The 22,847-nt window shown below is 57.2% G+C and overlaps 1 protein-coding gene across 1 annotated transcript; it reads right to left on the minus strand.

The window, feature by feature from the left end:
• On the minus strand, window positions 1-21,764 carry EIF3B (eukaryotic translation initiation factor 3 subunit B). The gene is made up of 19 exons (XM_066273508.1): window positions 21,230-21,764; window positions 16,622-16,814; window positions 14,776-14,895; window positions 14,364-14,421; window positions 14,045-14,173; window positions 13,419-13,576; window positions 11,220-11,351; window positions 11,073-11,139; window positions 10,725-10,771; window positions 9,658-9,868; window positions 8,202-8,274; window positions 7,345-7,467; window positions 4,942-5,020; window positions 4,154-4,292; window positions 2,287-2,412; window positions 1,790-1,867; window positions 1,282-1,390; window positions 903-1,021; window positions 1-420 (listed from the first exon to the last, which is right to left on the minus strand). Exons 1-18 carry the CDS (start codon window positions 21,699-21,701, stop codon window positions 918-920), a joined length of 2,418 nt encoding a protein of 805 aa, XP_066129605.1. The 5' UTR covers window positions 21,702-21,764; the 3' UTR covers window positions 1-420; window positions 903-917.
• Between the last annotated feature and the right edge of the window lie 1,083 nt (window positions 21,765-22,847).

Here is a 22,847-nt window from a genome sequence, read left to right on the forward strand (position 1 = left end):
TTCGTACAGGTTTGCTTTATTTCCACACTCAGCCACTGAGACCCCGCCACAACCGGACGCGGGCCCAGGCACTGCGGCGCCCCAAGCACGCCAGGGCACGGGAGGGGCACTGCTCCCGGCTGGGGTCCCCACCGCAAGACAGAAGTGTCTCTCCACAGGGAGGCCGTGCGGCGGTCACCTCGGTGGAGCAGCAGGAGGCGGCCCTGCGGCACGGGGTGGAGTCTCAGTGAAACACTGGTGATCTGACTTAAAAACCCAAACGGGAGAAGGTTGAAAGCAGTGCCTTCGACTGGACACCAGGGGTTCAAGGCACAACTCTGGAGGCGGGCGTCCGGCAGTCAGTCCAGAGCAGGAGCACAGGAAGTCCGGAGCGCCTCGGGCTGTCTGCAGAGGGTGACCCGCTTCCAGCACAGGGTGGCGCTGCAGGGGGGACACGGGTTCACTTTCCTGCACTGGCAACAAATCAGCCACGCCGGGCGCATCGCAGGCAGGCGGCCACCCCGCCCCTCAGGCCCCAGGGCGCGTCTCCGAGGGGCACCGGGGACAAGTCGCCCCCTGCCCAGGGCAGCACCACCGGGACACCCAGGGACTCCTGCCCCACCCGTCAGCCCGAGGTGCAGAATCTCTAGGTCCACCTGTCACTGAAGCAGCGAGCCCCCCACCACACCTGACCTGACTCCGAAGGCTTCTCAGCCCAGCCAGGGACTGACCAGAAGTGTGGCCCCTCGGCCCTGCCCTTCCCCACACCCAGGCCCTGCTGCAGGGCACCTGCCCCTGGAGCCCCAGCCCGACTGTCGAGGTTCACACGCAAGGACTTCCGAGCCCTGAGAAGGTGAAACTGGACTTCCCCCCGTTTCCTCTAGGACAGCAGCGTGGTGGCCGCTGCGTCGGGGAAGCCTCACCACAGTGCTCTGGGGTCAGTCCTGACTGCCCAGGAGAATGATTTCCTCAGTGACAAAGAACTCGATGGTCTCCTCCTCCCAGTCATCCACGTTGCTGTCCAGCTCGTCGGTGTCCACGCCTGGAAGAGGAGGCAACGATGGGGTCTGCTGCTGCCCTTGGCAGGGGCACGCGCACTCCAGCCAGCAGGCAGCAGTGAGGAACGCGAGTCCTTGATACTTTTGAGAATCGTTAAAACACTTGACGCTTTCGATTCTTCGATACTTTGAGAATTGTTAAAACATTTGACACTTACTAAAGAATCTGGGAAACTAACAAACGGAAAAGGAGGAAAACGTGACAGATACACTCTTTAAAAGTGCATCTCAGGCTCGTAGTTACCTCCTCGCAACTCCAGACGCTCGTTTTTCTGCTCCATGTAGAGTTCCTGAGCCATCTTCCGGTACTTCCGGAAGTCCTCCATCATGGTCCGTCTCCTCTCCACCAGTTCCTAGTACGGAGCTTGGGGTCACAGAGCTGACAATTGCCACCACTGTGACTGCGCTGAGCCAACTGGAAACCTTGTGTCACCAGCAACCACACATGGGGCGTAAGGATACTTCATTAGAGGGACACCGTCAGGACAGGAGTGTGGGGCGTTCCCATTTTTCTTCCCCTAACTGCCCCCACCCCCAACTTCTGTATCTGAAAGGCCAGCTGCCTACGAGTTCCAGGGCCAACCCCTGGCAGCCCACCCACACACGGCAGCCCAGCGGGTAGCAGACAGCGTCCTCCACGGAGAAGCGGCTCTCCCACTGCACTGCCCTTTCACACCCCCAGCCAGGTGCTGGCCCTTCTCAGATGGAGGGACGGTGGCTGTGACAGCCCCCAGTCTGTGAACAGGGCTGACCTTTGAGGCTTTGGACTGGCTCAAACGATCCTTCTGTTCAAAGATCTTGGAGTATTTCTTCAGGTCTTTTTTAATTTGCTGAACAAAAGACAAGTCATTCAGGATTTGAACATTTGAAGCAAAAACCACAAGTGGAACCCACATGCAGGGACGCCCTCAGCGTCAGAGACCACGTCCCGGGCACTGCTCTGCGGGTCTCAGCAGGGGTACCAGCCTCTGTTCCTGGGACTTCCTGGCCTCTCAGTTTCACCCCGACACCCTGACCCCGTCAGCACGATCACCCATGCTTACGTAAACCCCACCAGGACTTCCTCCCAGACCCTGGTCCGTGTAAACTGTCCTGGAACGGTGCTGCGGTGGTGCCATGACCTGAGCACCCTGCAAACCCGGGACTGCGCCAGACACTGTCCCATTCGGCTGTTGTTCAGGCACCTCTTCAAAGGGTCCCCACACGTCCCCTTCCCGCCCTCCCGTCGCCTCAACCACAGGACACAGACCTTGATCTGATCCTGGCTCAGGAGGGTGGGGGGCCGAGGCCTCCACAGCAGCTGGCAGAAGCGGTCTCTGTTGTTCTTCTGCAGGAGGCGTCCTTGGAAGGTCCACAGCCAGTACGCATTGTCCACCTGCAGGAGAGCAGACGCCAAACACCGTGCTCAGGCCGAGTCCCAGCCAACGCCAGGGACCGGGACCTGCAGGCCAATGGAGCAACTCCACCGTCTAACCCACAGGTGCCTGCGAACCGCCGTGTGGCAGGACCAGCGCTCTCTGTGGGACACCAGGAACTAACCAAAGCCTGGTGCCTCCCCGAGCTCCATCCCGCAGGGGTGTCGACACGAGACTCACGTGTCTCACAGCAACAACAGTGCTGACCAAGCACAGAAACTGTGTCACCAAGCGGATGAACTGCCTGCATTTCTCATGTGTTCTCGGAGAAGGAAGCAGTGTCTTCCCTCACTCTGCTGTGACCTGTCACAGCCACGCTCCGGGCATCTCTGTTTAGCAGAATCCCGAGGACAGGGCATAGCTGATGGGTCCTGGTCAGAACGTAAGGGCTGTTGTACTGGACACAGTCTGCAGCCCTGGCGGGACAGCTCAGTTGGTTAGAGCATCCTTCTGATACACGAAGGTTACGGGCTCTACCCTGGTCAGGGCACATACAAGAACCAACCCGAGTGAGAGAAAGTGGAACAGTCAGTCTCTCTCCCTCTAGTGCTTGCCACGTCAGTGTTCCGGAACATTCCTGACTGCGCTGAACAGACCACCCAAACCTGACCTCACGGCTGGGCGATGGGACAGCGAAGGTCCAGACAGGAGCCGCGGGAGGAGCAGCTGCGCTGGGAGAACACAAGTGGAAGCGGGACCTGCCTGCCTTCCACGCGCACTCCACATGCGCACGCCACTCACACGCTGCAGTGAGGTCTGGATTCCTGAAGGGGGGCTCTAGACTGGGAACCTGCACGTGACCCCCACTCCGAGGGGCTCTGGTGACTGCAGTGATGGCGGCTAAGACACAGTCTACTCAGGAGCACGACCAGGGACCACCCACTACTCATGGAGAAGGCAGCTGCCTCAGGTGCTCTGATCAGAATAGAACCTCAACTCAGGATGCTGCAAATGCAGTACACCCTCACTGGAAATTACACTTCAGTGTTGATGTCTGGGTCCTTCCCAGGGCTACCGTTATGTGGCACGGTCCTCTTGTGACACCAGCCAGCTGTGGGCCACTGTGAGTGTTCTGCGCATGTGTCAGGGGGTGAGGCTGGCCTAGGATGTCTGGTGGGTGTTTCTGACTCACGAAATTTACAGGACGTAGCCCCTCGTGAGGTGAGCAGCATATACACAAGGCAGCTGGGGCTGGGCCTGAGGCACCACCTTCCAGTGCCCACAGAGACCGGGGAAGGAGGCGATGCCATCAGTGCCCACAGAGACCAGGGAAGGAGGTGATGCCATCAGTGCCCACAGAGACCAGGGAAGGAGGCAATGCCATCAGTGCCCACAGAGACCAGGGAAGGAGGCAATGCCATCAGTGCCCAAGGAGACCGGGGAAGGAGGCAATGCCATCAGTGCCCAAGGAGACCGGAGAAGGAGGCAATGCCATCAGTGCCCACAGAGACCGGGGAAGGAGGTGATGCCATCGGTGCCCACAGAGACCGGGGAAGGAGGTGATGCCATCGGTGCCCACAGAGACCAGGGAAGGAGGTGATGCCATCGGTGCCCACAGAGACTGGGGAAGGAGGCAATGCCATCAGTGCCCAAGGAGACCGGGGAAGGCGGCGATGCTGTGCCGCGCACGCATCCGAGGCACAGTCTGCCAGAGCCCAGCACCCCGGTGTTGCAGGTACGAGAAGACACGGGTGTCCGTACCTTATGGCTCCACCAGGACACAGAGGTGATGACGTAACGCCCAGTCGGGTCCCACTCCACGTCGGAGGCCATGTAGTGCTCTGCGATGTTCATGACTGTACAGTCCGAAGTGTCCACAAACGCCAGGGCGCCATTCATGCTGGGGAGACAGACAGACAGACGGCCCTCACTAGAGCCTCCCCATGCGCAGCTCTCCTGCGTCCCTGCGCCCAGAGGGCCCTGGGTGAGGGTCCAGGGCACCCTCTCCGCACTGCCTCGCTGCTAACATGGACGTGGCAGAGAGGAGGACATTGTGGGGTCCAGCACCGTCCCTGTCTGCTACACTGTTTCACAGGGCAGGTTCTCTACGCCAAGCCTCCAAGACCACAGCGAGTGTCCCCGAGAGCCAGGGGCACAGGCAGCGGGGAGGACACTGCAGGGTCCTGGCTGCCCCCCACATGCTGCAGGGCCGCTAAGTGGGGGCCAGGCGCACACGCTTACGTCCGCGCGGTCCCGCCCCCAGAGGGGAAGGCAGGCTCACGTCTTCCAGGGCCTGCACTGAGAGCCTGGCATGTGCTTGCTTCATTCTGCCTGGCCTCAGCCCAAGTCCGGGGAGCACGGTGCAGACACTGAACATCAATCTGTCCCACCAGCCAAAGCTGGGACGACCCTTCCATGTGACAACACTCAAGTTCTCGAGGACTCAGGGATGTCACCATTCAGAACTCAGCGCACGGGACGCAGGGCTAGTTTTGGGCCTGCGCAGTGACCCACAGAGCACGGCTCAGGGTCAGACAGCAGACACGCACCTCCTCAGACCAGCCAGCACCACAAACTGTCCCTGGGGGCTCCAGAAGATGGTGTTTGCCTGCTGCTTGTCAAACATTTCTGAAAGGAGAGAGAGCGTCTGTTAGAAGTTGCCGTGCAGGCTCTAGAGTCGGCGTGCAGCCACGACTGAGGGACTGGGGGTGGGGTCACGCTGCCCAGTGGGTGAGCTTGTAGATGGTCTGTAGCCACAACCCAGGCACCGTGCCTGCAGAACCACCAGAAACCCGTCACTAAAGCACTGAAGTTATGACCTGCACTGAGAAAAACAAAACAAACCAGGGCCAAGCTATCCACAGTACCATTTTCAATAGTATTTCATGTTCAAATCAACTTAATTCACAAGGCAATTAGACAAAAGAATCCGTTTAAAGTAAACACCGTCACAGGGACCCTCATCAGGCAAGGACTCCCGTTTCCACCAGGTCCTCACAGACAGGGAGCCCCAGACCCTAAACCCAATGTTCCCACGACTCACACGTCTTTAAATCAGGGGTCCCCACCCCCAGCCGCGGACCGGTACCGGTCTGCAGAGAAAGAATAAGTAACTTATAGTATTTCCGTTTTATTTTTTTAAAATGACCAGATTCCCTGTTACATCCAAGACTCACTCTTGATGCTTGTCTAGTAAGTTCAACAATTATATTTAAAAATACCAATTTTTAGGCCCTGGTCGGTTGGCTCAGCGGTAGAGCATCGGCCTGGCGTGCAGGAGTCCCAGGTTCGATTCCCGGCCAGGGCACACAGGAGAAGCGCCCATCTGCTTCTCCACCCCTGCCCCCCTCCTTCCTCTCTCTCTCTCTCTTCCCCTCCCACAGCCAAGGCTCCACTGGAGCAAAGATGGCCCGGGCGCTGAGGATGGCTCCATGGCCTCTGCCTCAGGCATTAGAGTGGCTCTGGTCGCAACAGAGCAACGCCCCAGATGGGCAGAGCATTGCCCCCTGGTGGGCATGCTGGGTGGATCCCAGTCGGGCGCATGCAGGAGTCTGTCTGTCTGCTTCCCTGTTTCCAACTTCAGAAAAATACAAAAAAAAACCCACCACCATTTTTACGCCAGTCGCATAATTTTATTTTGTGCATTTATCCGTCCTACCCTAAAGGTTGGTCTGTGAAAATATTTCCTGACATTAAACTGGTCCATGGCACAAAAAAGGTTGGGGACCACTGTTTTAAATGCATGCTCATAAATACCTGTTAAATCCTCCCCCTTCCAAACACCCTCACTGCCCACTTCCCGCCTGGACCTGACCAGGGTGGGCAGTCAGTCCCCCAGGGCTCCCAGCTCATCCTGCCCTCTACACTTACAAACATGCTCTGCATCAGAGCCACGTGGCTGCTCCCTGAGTCAGACCCGAGGACAGGAGTGCGTGTGCCTGCCCTCTACACTTACAAACATGCTCTGCATCAGAGCCACGTGGCTGCTCCCTGAGTCAGACCCGAGGACAGGAGTGCGTGTGCCTGCCCTCTACACTTACAAACATGCTCTGCATCAGAGCCACGTGGCTGCTCCGAGTCAGACCCGAGGACAGGAGTGCGTGTGCCTGCCCTCTACACTTACAAACACGCTCTGCATCAGAGCCACGTGGCTGCTCCCTGAGTCAGACCCGAGGACAGGAGTGCGTGTGCGGGGTGTGTGTGTGAACGTGTGAAGCCTGACAGGCCAGGGCCGCGTGGGAGCACGTGACCCCCGACGCGAGAGGGGCGTGACGCAGCGCTCACGAGGCAGAGGCACCCGCACAGCGGTCTCCATGACCAGTCACAGCAAGACCACCTGCTGGCTGATAACCACCTGCTCCCTTCTACATCAAAGGAGATCAGTAACAATCGGTTTTGTGATGGACAGACCACCGATTCTCCCACAGATGCTGCTGGGCCTGAGGAGGTGGAAACTAAATTCTCTACAGAACCATCTCAGAAGAAGCACACGAATTGTCCCTAGGGCGCACAAATAACACTGTCCTTGTAGTAAGTCCTGCGTAAGGTCACCAGGAACATGTGGTGATGCGGCCTCAGCGTGAACCCCACCTCTAAGTGGGGGCCAGAGGTCTTACTGACTCAATCACTCATAAAAACAGGCTAAGAAGTAACAATTGTTAATTCAACACCACACTGTCTGCTGAAGACCTACTGTGCGCTGAGCACTAGGGCAGGTGGACAGCCCTAGGCCCTCCCAGGGGGGCAGAGTGCCCAGGCAGAGGGGCAGCAGGAAGCTGAAGCACAGACACTAGCGCGTGAGGGAGCCATGGAGGCCCCGCCTCTCCATGGACGTGATGCACCGTGAACCACATGAGTCACAGTGGACCTTCCAGCCGAGGGCTCAGGCCGCGCAGCCGGCCCCACCACGCGCCAACCCCCCCAGGAGACTCGAGCCAGGCGGGGCCACCTACTGATGAGCTCGATCTTCCCGTTGCTCTTGACGTGGTAGAAGGACACGGAGATGCGCGGGGCCTCGCCGTGCAGCACGGCGAACTTGCTCCCGTTCGGCTCCCAGGCGAAGGCGATGATGGTCTCTGCAGCGGGAGAGGGGAGGGTGTCCCGTCAGCACCGCCCGGGCCCCAGGGCGCCGGAGGACCCAGGGCAGGCAGGAACAAGGCACAGAGCACGGGGTCTGCAGCAGCGTGCCACTGCACAGGGCTCCTGGGCGGTCCTCCCAGCCCGGTGGAAACACCCTTCCCTCAGTCCCCCCCGCTGTGGCTGTGGGGGCCCGCCTGCGAGGCCTGGGGCCGTGTCCTCCCTACACTCCCCACGGCACTCAAAGCAGCCCCACGGCTCGTGGGAGCCGCCTCCTCCTCAGGCAGGGGCCAGGTTTTACGTGTCCTGTCTGTCCCTGCACCCCTCCCCCCTCTACCAAAACGGGACACGGAACGGGAACACAGGCTGACTCTGCCGTCTCAGGGCAGACGCGCAGCACTGACCCACTGTCCTGGGCCAAGCGCCTCCTGTGGTGACACGCGGCGTGGGGACCTGCCCTCCACACACGCTCGCCTGCAGGAGGCAGCTAGAGCCCTGCTCCTCTGCTCCGTGAGTGGCACAGGGCTGGGGAAGGGTGGGGCGCCTGCCCTTGGCCGCTGAGAAGGTTAAGAGACTGAGCTGAAAAGGACAATACCCTCTAAATTTACAAACATGCTCTGTATCAGAGCCACGTGGCTGCTCCCGAGTCAGGGCCGAGGCCTGGCCCTCTGCCCAGGCCAGTGTGAAGCGCACACAGGACGCTCAACTACAGAAGGACACGAATGGGACTTGCCTTTCATTTCAACCACGTCAACAGGTACTTGTTTTTCCCTCATTCGGAAAATTTCAAAATTTGTGACGACACCCTGTTAAAAATAGAAGGGGTTACGCTGTGGAAACTGACATGAGACTTGAGTCAAAGGACAACTGAAGTGATCACGACGACACCCGCATCACGACACAGCACTCGGGTGCGGACGGACCTCCCCCAGACTCTACCAGAAAGAACTGCCCTGAAAGTCACGCTCACCCCCCAGTAGTTCTCAGACCCGCACTGCCGCCCACCAGCAAAACTTCTGCAGTCCCCGGGGTCCAGCAAAGGGACGATCAGTCCTCAACACCTCCAAGGCGGGAGAACCCCACGGCCACAGGCGGACGACTGGTCAACATGGTGTGGGCACAGCCACACGGTGGCAGAGGTGAGCCTGGCGGACACGCTCTGGACAGGCGGCCACATAGAAGGACACACTGCAATTCCACTCCTATGCTCCTATGCCACGTGTAGTGCAGGGAGAGCCAGACAGGAGAAAGCAGAGCAGTGGGTGTTGGGAGCCGGCAGGGAAGGGAGTAGGGGTGGCAGGGAAGTGAAATGTTCTGGAATTAAGACAGTGGTGGCTGTCGCACAACTCTGTGAAAGCCACCGAACTGCACGCTTTAAACGGGTGAGTTTAACAGTATGTGAATACACCTCAAAAAATACTTTTGTAAAGGGAAAAGGAATACTTCCATTTAAGGGGAAAACCAGGTAATCTTTTAGATATGTTACAAATCGTATGATGCAAACAAACAAAATAACCTGAGCGCAGAACTGGGTCAAGCAGGCAATTCTTTGCGCTTAAAATCAAAGAAGACAACATATTCCTTTTCCCTCCAGAGGAGGGTGTGCGCTGGAGACCCCATCGCACAGCTGACCCTCAAACAGCGCAGGGGTTGGGGCGCCACACCCTGCGCAGTCTGAAATCCACATACAACTTCTGACCCCCCAGAACGGGGCTGGACTCGTCCCTCAGTACCAGGGGACTGGGCTCTGTGGACACTGAAACCACGGATGCTCGAGCCCCTCACACAGAACGGCGTGAGTCAGTGTGCAGCCAGCCCCCCGCCCCACCTGCCTCCAAGCTGCAGCGGGCTGAATCTGCAGACATGAGACCGGGGACAGGGAGGGCCGCTGTCCCTCCTGGGAGAAGCCCGTGTGTAAGTGGACCGGCCACTAAGCAGCTCCGACTTGTGTTCTTTGAGGGTTAACGCTCAATTATGTGAACTGGCACCCAAGTTTCACAGGGAAAATGACACTCCTCAGCGGGAACGTGACCAGGCTCTCTCCATTGACACGCCAGCTAACCACGTCTGTATCAGGTGGGCCTGAAAACCACCCACAAGTTCAAACCAAAAATCCACAAACACGGCCCAGACAGAAAGGGTGCCGCTCTGGAGCTGTGCACAGAGAATGCTCTGCGCGCCGCACTCACCTGGGTCCCTTTCGGAGTCCTGTCGACTTTCACACACAAATAGTCTCCGTTTTTCTGCCAGTGCAGCTTGCAGTCCACAACGTTGAACAGGTTCCTTACTCTGATCTCCTGTCTGGTGGGAAGCTGCATCAGGGTGACCCTCGCTGGAATATCCTTGTCTTCAGGCACCCAGAAGGCTATTATGTTCCCACCTGGAGACCAAGAGAAGTCTCTGCAGAACAAAAAGAACCAAAAACGTCACAGGAGGACTGGCTGAGCGGTGCACACACCAGGGCGTTCCGGCTGCACAGAGCCCGCAGCTGACCGGAGCGGGGTCCGCTGCTGGGTGCCACTCTAGGGACTACGTCTGCTCACGTCAGCCTCAGCTCGCTCTGCCGGGGAGGACAGAGATGCTGACCAGCCACCTGCTGCCACACGGCCCGTCAGTCAGGACTCAGACCTACTCCTGACCTCTCTCTGTGGCTACGGGCAGGAAACAGGACTCAGACCTACTCCTGACCACTCTCTGTGGCTACGGGCAGGAAACACCACCACTCTCAGGCTGCCGGGCCTGGCTCCGTGATTTCTGAAGACCCACCCGGAAGCTGAGGGAAACTCCACACCCACCCACAGGGCAGGACAAAGACGGTGGTGCCGTGTGAACACCCTGGAGGAGGGTACTGTGAGGACACTCATGAGCTCATGCCGTGAGGACCAACTTTACTTCTACGTCTAATAGAACTGAGTGCCACTTTGGGGGGTTATAAGCTGTGACACGGCCAAGCTGGAAGAATGCAGGAATAGGAAACGTGCCCACCCCCACAGGGCGGGGACCCCACTGCGGAGACACTGACCATTTGGACAAAGAGTGCCACTCGCCCAAGGCCACCTGAACCCATCGCAGGGTCACCCGAGTGCCACGCACACCCGTCACCGAGTAGGGTCTCTGGCTGCACTGTGCGGGGGAGGGAACGGCAGCCCAGCTGGCAGCAGGCGCGCCCCCTGGTGTGGAGCCATGTCGCGGAGGGAGAGAGGGAGGGAGGGAGGGAGGGAGAAAGAGAGAACAGGAGCAGCCTGCAGGGACTTACTTTATGCCCGAGATCTTCAAGCTCTTCTTGTCCAGGAGACCCATAGACTGCCGGGAAAACGAGGGTCACAAGTGACTCAGACAGGCCAGTGTCTCAGTAACACGTGTCTTTACAAAAAGGCAACCAGAGGTGCCAACACGAGCTTGCTGAGGGGCAGTGTGAGCGCAGAGGGTGAGTTCACGTTCCCCAGCCACCTCTCCGCCCCAACCCTGCAGCAGCACGGGGCGGGCAGAGCACAACCAGACCCAGGACATGAGCCCCCAGAACGGTCCCGAGCACCTCCATTCTGCACGTCAGCCCCACCCTCTGAACCAGCACCCCAAATCATCCAAGAACGCGATCACTCACAGGAGTCTCATAGATGCTGAGGGTGTCAAGTGTCATTCTGGCAAAGAACTTGCCGTCATGGCTCCACCTAAGGAGAAGAAGACCCGTGCCAGGCTCTGCCAACGAGCAGGCCACAGAGAGGTCACCAGGCTCCCACGGGCTCCTTACTTGAAAATAGGCCAGTGGGCTGAGCTCTCACAGTGAAAACCTCTCTTCTTCTGCCCGGTAAGGATATCCCAGATGATGATGGCTTGAGGGTCGTCCTGTGTGTCCATCAGGGGGCTGAAAGTCACCAGGTACCTGTAACAGAAAGGACGTGCCTATAACCCCGTGCACTCTCCTGTCCTCTGGGGGAGGGGGGAAGCACACCTCTGAGGGCAGCGGCTGACCCTGGCCTCGGGTTACTCCGGGCACAGGAAGCTGAGGAGACAGGCTCACAGCTGCTCGGACAGCACGTCCCCAACCCCAGGCTTCCCTGCCTGCTTGCCCACGGGCACCCCATTCAGAGCACGGCTCAGATCCACCCCTGGGACAAAGCCTCGGTCCACAGGGGACAGGAGGTGGAGGAGCCGTCCCGACCCTGACCCTGTGTGCCATCCCGGCCCCGCAGCAGGGGTCTCGCCGGGTCCTATTTACACACTCTGCTGCCGGCACGGGTACGGTGGTCTTTACTAAAGATGCCAGTGGTTGCAAACTGAGTACTGCAAATATGGTAATATACAAACTACTTGTCAGAACTAAAAAACCCATCAGCTACCACTTATTATTTACAGGAAATACAAGGATTAAAGCAGCACATTAAACAGCGCCCAGGGGAAGTAGTCACATCAAGGTGACGTGGTTTACAGGCCACCCGGTGCTGTCTTACACACTTGTGGGGAAGACTGTCATTTACTTCAGAACACTCAGAAAAAAAATCTGAAGCCAACAGCACAACAAGAAAGTAATAAATCTAGGCCCTGGCCAGTTGGCTCAGTGGTAGAGCGTTGGCCTGGCGTGCAGGAGTCCCAGGTTCGATTCCCAGCCAGGGCACACAGGAGAAGCGCCCATCTGCTTCTCCACCCCTCTGCCACGCTTTCCTCTCTGTCTCTCTCTTCCCCTCCCGCAGCTGAGACCCCATTGGAGCAAGGTTGGCCCGGGCGCTGAGGATGGCTCCATGGCCTCTGCCTCAGGCGCTAGAATGGCTCTGGTTGTGGCAGAACGACGCCCTGGATGTGCAGAGCATCGCCCCTGGTGGGCGTGCCAAGTGGATCCCAGTTGGGCGCATGCGGGAGTCTGACTGCCTCCCTGTTTCCAACTTCAGAAAAATACATAAAAATAATTAAAAAAAAGTAAATAAAAAAGAAAGCACTAAATCTAAGTAATTAGTGAAGGGCTGTTACTATAGCGCCTTCTTTAGTTCTCCACGTGTTAGAGATGCTTGTGAAAAGTTCAACAGAAAGCACGCACAGTGGTCCAGTTCAGGAGCCTGTGACACGGCTCCATGGAGTCCCACAGTGAACTGGACTGCACAGTTAGACACTGAACTGCAGAACAGGGGCCCCACAGAGACAGGAGGAAACTCAGTGTGTCTGGGCTGAGAGAGCCCCAGGTGTGAGGCCATGAGCACACCAGATGCTACAGGGCGGGGGGCCAAGGCTTCTAGCTCATGCCCCCCCACCGTCCAGGAGTGACTTTCACTCAGAAGGAAGGTTCTGCAAAACACGTTTTGGACTAGCCTGACCAGTTGATGGCCCAGTGGATAGAGCGTCAGACTGGGATGTGGAGGACCCAGGTTCGAGACCCCAAGGTCACCAGCTTGAGCACGGGCTCATCTGGTTTGAGCAAAGCTCACCAGCTTGGACCCAAGGTCACTGGCTTGAGCACTGTGGCCCCACAGTCAAGGCACATATGAGAAAGCAATCAATGAACAACTAAGAAATCACAATGAAGAACTGATGTTTCTCATCGCTTTCCATTCCTGTCTGTCTGTCCCTATCTGTCACTTTCTGACTCTCTCTCTGTCTCTGTAAAAACAAACAAAAAAACCCACGTCTTGGACTAGATCCTAAACTGAAGGGAAAAAACATTTTACCAAGGATGTCACTGGATCAAGTGACCAGCCCAGAGTGGTATTTAATTTCCTAGAGTTTGCAGCTGCCCCATGTGCTGGGAGATGCACTCAGGGGAGAGGGACGTGAAGCCTCAACTCGCTCCCAAGCGCCACGTGAAGGAATGACGCTGCATTTAAAGGCAGGAAAGCACAGAGCGCCGGGACCCAGTGTGACTGGAGAGCCGGCGAGGCGCACCCGAGCTCTCCTTGTGAGACGGCTGCAGAGCGAGGTGTCAGCATCCTCCGTGGAAGGCCCGCGTTTCCCAGGGGCTTACCGTTCACAAGGTGAGAAGTCAATGAGCTGAACACCCTGGTGGCTGAATCTCTGGATCTGTTTGAACTTCTCTCCTCCCCAAAGAGCGATGCCTCGCTGATGAAAGGTCGCCAGGTAGGTGCCCTTAGGTGACCACCGCACGTAGGTCTCCGTCCACCGCTGCGGAGAAGGCCAGGGCAAGGTCAACACGACGGCACGCAGCCTCATCCCAGACCGACCTCACCCGCAGCCTCCACACTGGATGCAGGGAGGCCGACGCCCGCTGACAGGCTCACAGCTGGAAGGAGGACGCTGCTCTCCACCGCGAACACCCTCTGCTGTGTGCCCCAGGCCCTGCCCCTGCCCGCTGACAGGCTCACAGCTGGAAGGAGGACGCTACTCTCCACGCGAACCCCCTTAGTGTCCCCCGGGCCCCGCCCCTGCCCGCTACTCTCCACGCGAACCCCCTCTTAGTGTCCCCCGGGCCCCGCCCCTGCCCGCTACTCTCCACGCGAACCCCCTCTTAGTGTCCCCCGGGCCCCGCCCCTGCCCGCTGACAGGCTCACAGCTGGAAGGAGGACGCTACTCTCCACGCGAACCCCCTCTTAGTGTCCCCCGGGCCCCGCCCCCGGGGCAGCAGACACCCACCGCTCTCTCTTCGATCGAGACGGGGTCCTTCACGTCATTCCAGAATATGGAAGTGCGGTCTCCACTCTCAAATATCACACTGTACTGGTCTCTGCACTCGGCCTCCTCCAGCCAGTAACGTAAGTTTCCCTAGAGAAGAACCAGAGGCGAGGGTGTCAGATGCCATTAACGTCCACCAAAGAAAACCTGCTCAGACGGTGCAGTTAGAGCCTGATAAATCCCATCAGCAGCTCTAACTCCCCAGGCATTCATCACCTCAAGCCAAGAGGTTAGCCATTGTTTCTCTCCACTACTCAGACACCGTTCTTATACAACCTACCAAGTCTTTGAAAGGCTGTTTCTCTGGAATATCCCATTCGTCACTGATTGTCATATACCTGGAAAAGAAAAAACGGTCCAGCACTGCAACACCCAGGGCAACCACGGTGTGGCCCGGCCCCAGGGTTCTCGGCCCCCACTCAACGCAGGTCACGCGACAGGGTCGAGGTGAGTGCCCACGGCACCGGCGGCACCGTCACAACACAACACTGTCCAAGGACCTGCATCCTCCACCCTGCTGTCCCCCAGAGCGGAGGTGCTACCGGCCAGTGTGAGGAGCCAGGGACGTGACACAGTCCTGTGGTGGCCTGACCAGAGGAGGGGGCCGCCCGCAGTCCAGGAACATGCCCCCCGGCAGCTGGACCATTCAGCAGGGTGACGTCCAGGTCCTCACAGCCCGAGTCTGAACTCACTTGTCAAAGTCGGTGAAGAGGTTGACCCTGAACGTGTGCTGCTTGTCCAGCTTGTAGCCGTCGGCATTTTTCACAGCGTCCAGGGCGTGGGCAGGCGACGCGTATTCCAGGAAAATGTACCTGATGCAAGAAGAGGCCATCGCACAGCTGAGACCCAAGGCACAAGTGAGGGTGGTCGTGCTCGACACACGAGACCCTGCAGGTGGACCCGTGCTGCCCTGTCCCAGCAGTCAAGCCACCCACACGGTTCCTTAACCACGAACGAAACCCTGTAGCTCCCGGTGTCTCACTCCACAATCGCAGACAGAGGTGTCCATCAGTGTCCACGATCTTGACTGGAATGGTTTCCTGGATGTGTGTATGTCAGACTTAGGAAACCACACACATGTAAAACTATGCAAGTCCAGTGTCGGTCATTTCAACGAAGCCGTCACCATGTCACGAGCCGTCAACGTCACGCACCTGCCCTGTCACAGGCGATGCCGCCAAGGCTCTCCTCTCGCACAAGGCAGCCCTCCTCCCAGCTCCAAACACACATCGTCAGGGGCATTGCCTGCACCTGATCACTTTTTCAGGAATTAAAACTATTCTAGGTCGTTTCTAAAAACTGAAGACAGCCTGACCCGTGGTGGCGCAGTGGATAAAGCATTGACCTGGAACGCTGAGGTTGCCAGTTCAAAACCCTGGGCTTGCCTGATCAGGGCATATATGGGAGTTGACACTTCCTGCTCCTCCCCTTCTCTATTTCTCTCTTTCTCTGTCTCCTCTCTAAAATGAATAAATGAAACCTAAAAAACCCAACTGAATATAAACTCATCCCTACACATTACCTTCTCATTCTTGTCCTCTCAGAGGCGGACACTGACAGGAAATGTTCCTGGAGAAGGGACAAGACTGGGGCATCACACGGGGCTGTTGGCTCCTGCCGGCTGGAGTACGAGCTGCTAACCACCTGGCCAGGAGCTGACACTATTAGACACCAGCGCACAATTCCACTCCTGGGCTGCAGGCAGGCAACAGTCACACTTCTACGTGTCGACTAATCAGAAACAAAGTGCCATACGATAGAGTGGAACCCACCGCGCTAAAACTGAAGGAACCAGAATTACACTTGGCAACACCAAAGACCCAATATGGAAGTTTAAAAGCAAACTTCCAGACTGCATATACTTTATGCTACCATTTTTTAAAGATGCCCTATTTTAGGTAACACTAGAAAAACAAAGCTGCTAATTAACCAATGACACAATTCTGTTACCCAGACTGTAGGAACCCACCCCAGTTCAGAGACGTTAACATGTGGGGTGCGGGGGAGCAGCACACCTCGCCTGACCTGTGGGGCACAGTGGGCGAGGCACTGACCTGGAACGCTGAGCTGCACTGGAAGCCCCGGGCTTGCCCGCTCCAGGCTCATGCGAGAAGCTACCACTAAGAGTTGATGCTTCCCACTCCCCCGCCCCTTTCTGTGTCTCTCAAATAGATAAATAAAATCTTCAAACAAACAGAAACAAGCACATCTTAAAATACACACCACACCACATGTACAGTTTCTCGGTATTCTGCTGGCTTCCAAGTCCATGGTCCCTTACCCAGGATGCACCGTGTCTGCGGTTCTGACATCAGATTCAAACCCCGAGCTCTGATTTCTTAAGCTGCTAGCTGCCCACGCACACACCCTAATCAAGAAGCACACCTCATGGCCCCTCCCCGTGTGACGGCCCCTGGACCGAGGGACTTCGAGAGCTTCGCTGAGGCCAGCGACAGAGAGAGAACTCCTGCCCCACGGGGCCGCTGCAGGTGTGACACGGGACAGACACGCACAGAACAGGACGAGAGCGGCACTCACCCTTTGGTCTTTCCGTCCTCCTCTGGGTAAAAGTCGTTGGTGATTTTCCCAAACTTGGAGAAGATCTTATGGATGACATTCTTGAGCTTCTCCAGCCGGTCGGGTCCCACCTGAGGCACGTTGTCCACCACGATCACCGAATCGATCCCGTCCGCTTCCTGTGGCCTGTCTTTGAGCACGTCTCCAAGTAACTCTGTCCGGGTGAGAGGATTGTCCAGTGACGTACTGCCCAAGAACACACTCCCACACGAGCTCAGCCCACTGGACACATCTCCAAGGAGAAGAGCGTGCGTCATCTGCACGCGTGCACTGTGAAGAGTCATGGCCCTGGCTCGCCTCCACACTGACCCCCGAGAGAATCAGAAAGGTTTTCCACTGTTCACACTCCCTCTGACAGTCAGGGTATGTCAATAGGTTCCTGGCAATAACAGAAGATTTTTAATTTTTTTTTTATTTTTTACAGGAACAGAGAGAGTGTCAGAGAGAGAGAGGGATAGACAGGGACAGACAGACAGGAACGGAGAGAGATGAGAAGGATCAATCATTAGTTTTTCGTTGCGACACCTTAGTTGTTCATTGATTGCTTTCTCATATGTGCCTTGACTGCGGGGCTACAGCAGACTGAGTGACTTCTTGCTTGAGCCAGCGACCTTGGGTCCAAGCTGGTGAGCTTTGCTCAAACCAGATGAGCCCATGCTCAAGCTGGCAACCTCGGGGTCTCGAACCTGGATCCTCTGCATCCCAGTCCGATGCTCTATCCACTGCACCACTGCCTGGTCAGGCCAGAAGATTTTTAAATGAAAAAAAAAAAACAAACAAACCCTGCAAACCAGCCACCAGGCATTTCTTCCCAGCCAGTTTAAGACAAAACAACTTGTTACCCAATCTTCACATATGAAGACAACATGGGGCTAAGACGGGCATTTAAACACGGAGATGAGGGAACACATGTGCACAGACCATGGGGTCTTGGACGGGGTGAAGTATCTTGCAGGGTTGTTGGGGAGACCCAGCCATTTACAGACATCACCTCCTTAAACGCTGGGAGAGGGCTTGAAACACAGTAAGCAATGTGTCAACTATTATTTTCATAACTGCACCCAAACACTTAAAATGTATCTGTCCATGTATCTGTTTTTAAGAAATTGCAGAACCCAAATCTCAAGTACTCAAACTTCTTAGAATTGCATCCCTTCCATAACATGGTGGGCTAGAACAAGAGAAAGAACGGGGAAGATAGCTATAAAAAGAACTACAAAATAAGAAACATGGGAGGAACCCACACAGGTCAGGGAAGAAGGCTGGAGGCTGACCGGCGTGTCCAGGCGACTCAGTGCTACCTGCCGGCCGGTACCCTACCTGAGGCCTGTCCCAGGCCTTCACCAACAGAAAGAAATGCCCGACTGGCTGCAGGAGATGGGCATTTATAAGTCAAATTAGAGTATCAGGCAGGATGAAACAAATCCTGTCTTTTTGTATAACTTCCGTACAAGTTAGTTAGCTTGTCTACAAAGTTGTGAAACACAGGTGCTAGGAAGACACCTGTAGAACTGCCATGGAAGCACACACGAGCCTGCATCAGTCCGTCAGCTAGTGCGAGAGCCAGGTCACTCCAGGCCACAGCTGGAGGACAGTGGCTTGTTACTGTCCACCTAGGTGTTCTAGAACCCAACTGTCACTCCATTCATACTTTTAAGAATCTCAACATGCCCCTAGGACATGTCAGAAAATATTCTTTGTTGCATTTCATTCTTAAAAGTTAAGATGAATTCTCTCCACTTTTGTGTTTGAAGTGTTCCCTGAGTTGAAAGGGCTTTCATGAAGGAGAGTCCTTTAATTTCCACAGGCATGCACCATTCTAAACTAGTTTAATTACTTTCAACTCTTCATAAGTGATATAGAAAATGTTACCTTAAAACGAGAACTGCCAGCCTGACCAGGTGGTGCAGTGGATAGAGTCAGACTGGGATGCGGAGGACCCAGGTTCGAGACCCCGAGGTCACCAGCTTGGACCCAAGGTCGCTGGTCGAGCAAGGGGTTACTTGGTCTGCTGAAGCCCCCGGTCAAGGCACATATGAGAAAGCAATCAGTGAACAACTAAGGTATTTCAACAAAAAACTGATGGCCTGACCTGTGGTGGCACAGTGGATAAAGCGTTGACCTGAAATGGTGAGGTTGCCGGTTCAAAACCCTGAGCTTGCCGGGTCAAGGCACATATAGGAGTGTTGATGCTTCCTGCTCCTCCCCTCTTCTCTCTCTCATTTCTATCTCTCTGTCTCTCTTCTCTAAAATGAATAAAATAAAACAAACAAAAAAAAGGAGAACTGCCACTTAAACTTCAAAGAAACAAAAACTGAGTCCAGAGAGAGAAAGAGAAAGAGGCAGGTGAGAGCCACACCATGGAGACTCCCCCTCTGGAGACAGGAGTCAAATCCTCAGGCTCTTTTCAAAGCTCCCCTACCATACAATTAAGGGGCCTGTTAAGCCTGATCTAAATTTACAAGGTTTACACACAAACTGTGGACTCCTCCCCACAATCTTCAAGTGCTTCAAGGCAAGACGAGTCCCTGTGAGCGTCTGCCCACAGCCAGGAGAGGGGTGCTGTCCCCACACAGGACAGGCACACGCTACCCCTCCTGTCACTGCCACCGGCACCACTCACTACTCCTGGCTCTCCGAGGCCCAATCTGGCTCCAGGAGAAACAGAAAGAAGGAATTCTCAGAACTAAATAGCAAACATAAATAGCATTTACTGAGCCAAAAACAAAAGACACTTTGAGTTAACACCCTGTCCCTTGTGGCTGAGCACCAAGCAGTCAGCTGAGAACAGGCTGAAAGGCTGCCTGTGATGCAGACGTGCAGCTCCAGGCAAGGAGGCGGCTGGGGACCCAGCGCTGGGGGCTCACGGCACCTAGGAGAGGGCTGGCACCCTCGGCGTCACTCTGCTCCCTGCAGAGGGGACAGTTCTTCACATGAAACACAAAACCCACCTGAGCACCTGACCACAACCAAGGGACCTCAACAATACTGAAGGCGTGCTCAGCCTTCGCTGCTAGGACAAGGAACCTCACAGGTCAGTGTGGCACGAACATGACCCCGAGGTCTGCCCAGTGACCACCAGGCCTGGCTGGCCGGCCTTGTGCCGCAGTGGCACCCCTGACTGTCACACACTGCAGTCTTGGACGTACTTCACATGAATATCTTCTGTGATTCAGGCTTGTTCAAAAAATGCTCTTAGCCCCGGCCGGATGGCTCAGTTGGTCAGAGCATCTTCCCAGAGCACAGAAGCTGTCAGTTCAACCCCCCCCCCCCCCCCCGTCAGGGGACAGACAAGAACAGATCTGTGTTCCTGTCGCTCCTTCTCTCTAAAATCAACACAACAATTATTAAAAAAACAAAACAAAAAAACCCCCAAAAAATAACACTTAGATTTTAAAACATAAAACTGTGTGTGGCAAAAACAATGCTGGTTGGGGAAGAAGAGGTCCCAGCAACCCCTCGGTGGAAAGGAACACATTCCCTTCCCCAGGCGGCACCAGCTGGGAGCCCTCCCTGCTTCTAGTGCTAGGATGTCTTCATCCTTTGCAAAAAAGTAGCCGCGGTAAGTGATAACAGGTAACCCTTTAAGGCCCTTCTAAAGTCGACACCTCTACCCATCTTGGTTTTCCTAACCTTTCTTGTTCACCTGAAGAGTCTTCATGATTCTGACTCCACTACTGTGTGATCAGACACAAGAGCTGGAGAAAAACCTCTACATCTCAGCATGACAGTATCCTACACCCCCGGTGGAGTCCTGGCTACTCCATGGTGTTTACTTCCTCTCCCCCTTGTATAATATGGTCAATACACAGGAGTCCACAGACGTGCTGCAAGCTGGCAGCCTCCAAACGGCTAACGACAAAACGCAAGCAGATATGGTGAGATCAGCTACCAGACAACTGTCACACTAGGAGCTGGGTGGGCCCTACCAGGCAGGAAACAGAAATCATGTCTGTAAGTCGAATCACAGAGAAAAGGAGGGCAAGGTTAAGCTACAAGCAGCACGCGAGTCTGAAATAATCACTCGCCACCAGGACGGTGGCCTGTCCCCCCCACCCCCACCCCGGGATCACAGGGACACCCACCCAGGAACCGGGCGAGGGCGCCCGTCACTGTCCCGGAAAGGTCCTTTCTGTGGGCAGACGCTCTGCCACCGCGTCCCACCCGCCACTAAGGAGCCCGCGACGCGTCCGTTTCAGCTGGGACAGGTGTGGCCGGACACCCGGGACACCCACACCTGCAGGGGAGCGAGCAGTGTCACCGGAGCCCGCCCGGCACGTGGTGCACGTCCTGCTCTGCTCGACCCTCGTCGCCCCGCACACTGCACGCCGCCCGCCCTCCCTCCAAACGCACACCGGGGTGCAGGAGCGGCCGGGTCCCCGGGTTGTCTCCACCCTGCACCCCTCTCTTCTACTGGGGAAAACGAGACCCAGGACATCGCCGCCAACCTTCCCTTCCCTCCGTGCGGGACGCCGGGTGGAGAACGAAGGACACTCCGCCCCATCCCGCGGACTCCCGCCCGAGGCGCCCGGGGACCCGGCCCGGGATCGGGGCGGCCCGGCGCCTCACCTTCCTCGCTCACGTCGTCCACGAAGTCCTCGGGGTCGCTGAAGGAGGGCTCGTCCGCGTCGCCGTTCTCCGCCGCGCCGCCGCCCTGCTCCCCGCCCGCCCCGTCGGACCGGGCTTCGGCCGCCGCATCCCGGGCCTGCTCCCCCGGGGCCGCGTCGGCGATCGGGCCGGGGGGCTCTTCGGGCGGCGGCGGGGACGGGGACCGGGACGGGTCGGGGGTCGCGCCGTCCGCTTCCTCCTCCTCCTGCTCCTCGTCGTCGGCCTCGGCCTCGGGCTCGGCGGGCACTTCGGGCCCGGGCCCGATCTCCGCCTCCTCGTCCTCGCCGCCCACCGCTTCCTGCGCGCCGAGCCCCGTGGGCCGCGGCGGCTCCTCCCCTGGCGGCGGCTCGGCGGCCGGCGGCTGCTGCTGCTGTCCGGGCTCGGCCCGCTCCTCGGCCGCCTCGGGCGCCGCCACGTTCTCCGCGTCCTGCATGGGCCCACCGCTGCCTCCTCGCCGCGCTTCCGACTCTCCCAGGCCGCACCGCGCCGCCGGCCGGGCCATGTGCGTGCGGCGGGGCGTCCCACGTGGGCCGCCGGGGGGGTGCACCCACGCCCTGATGCTTCCCTGCGCGACCGGGGAAACTCGTAAGGCAACTATGTGTCAACCAGTGATGACTGCGGAGCTTCAATGACAAATACGCGCTCAACGGCCATCACCCCAGTTCCTCGGGTTTGGGTCCAAACTCACTGGGAACTGAAAAACCCCCCACTTTGGGAAGTGGATGGTTTCGCCCAACATGGCGGCCACGCTTTCTCTCCTCCCGTCGGGCGCTGCGGCGAAGGACGAAGCCATTTGTGACGCCGCAGGGAGGCCCCAGGAGTCGGCTTCGTATTCGGAATGGTCTGAAAACAGAACTTCACTCAGAAACTCATCCGCGCAACACGTGTAAGTCCAACAAGCTAGTTTCGGTGGGATGTCTCCGCCTTCCGCCAGCGTCTCTGACATTGCTCAGTACCGCCTCCCCCCCCATGCCGGGTGTTTAGACTCGTCTACTGACTGGGCACAAGAATGGACGATCCCAACGTAGAAAAGCAATTCCCGGCGAGCCCGAGATGGCCGGCACTAGCCAGAAAGTCGACTTCCGGGCGCAACACAGAAAAAACAAATGAGGATGGCTTTAATCACTCACTCCCGAGCCCACCGCGGAGTCGGGAATCCCGCCTCCCCCCCTTTCTGACGGTCGCAGTAGTTCGACCCGCAGAAGTCGGAAGGCGGCTCCGACGCGGGAGCGAGCGTGGGTCACGTGGGGTGGACGGGCCCAGACGCAGGGGCGTGGCCAGTCTCGGACAGAGGGGGCGGAGCCCACCTCCGGAAGGGGGCGGGGCCAGTCTCGGGATTCGGGGCGTGTCCAGCCTCCGAGCGGGGCGGAGCCGCGCCGGACTGTGCAGGGGTACCTCGCCCCCGGCCCGGGTTAGGAAGGGGTCTCGTGTATTTGAATCTTGTACTTGGGTTATTGCCAGGCGTGAGGACAATGCGGATTGGGTGTGTTTGAATCATTTTCTTTTACAAAAGGAACTCAGTGGGGGTGTGGGGGCTGGGGGGCTGGGGGGGCCGGGAACGGGATTTGAGAGTTGAAGG

The sequence above is a fragment of the Saccopteryx bilineata genome, chromosome 4, assembly GCF_036850765.1.
Source record: "Saccopteryx bilineata isolate mSacBil1 chromosome 4, mSacBil1_pri_phased_curated, whole genome shotgun sequence".
Lineage (NCBI taxonomy): Eukaryota > Metazoa > Chordata > Mammalia > Chiroptera > Emballonuridae > Saccopteryx > Saccopteryx bilineata.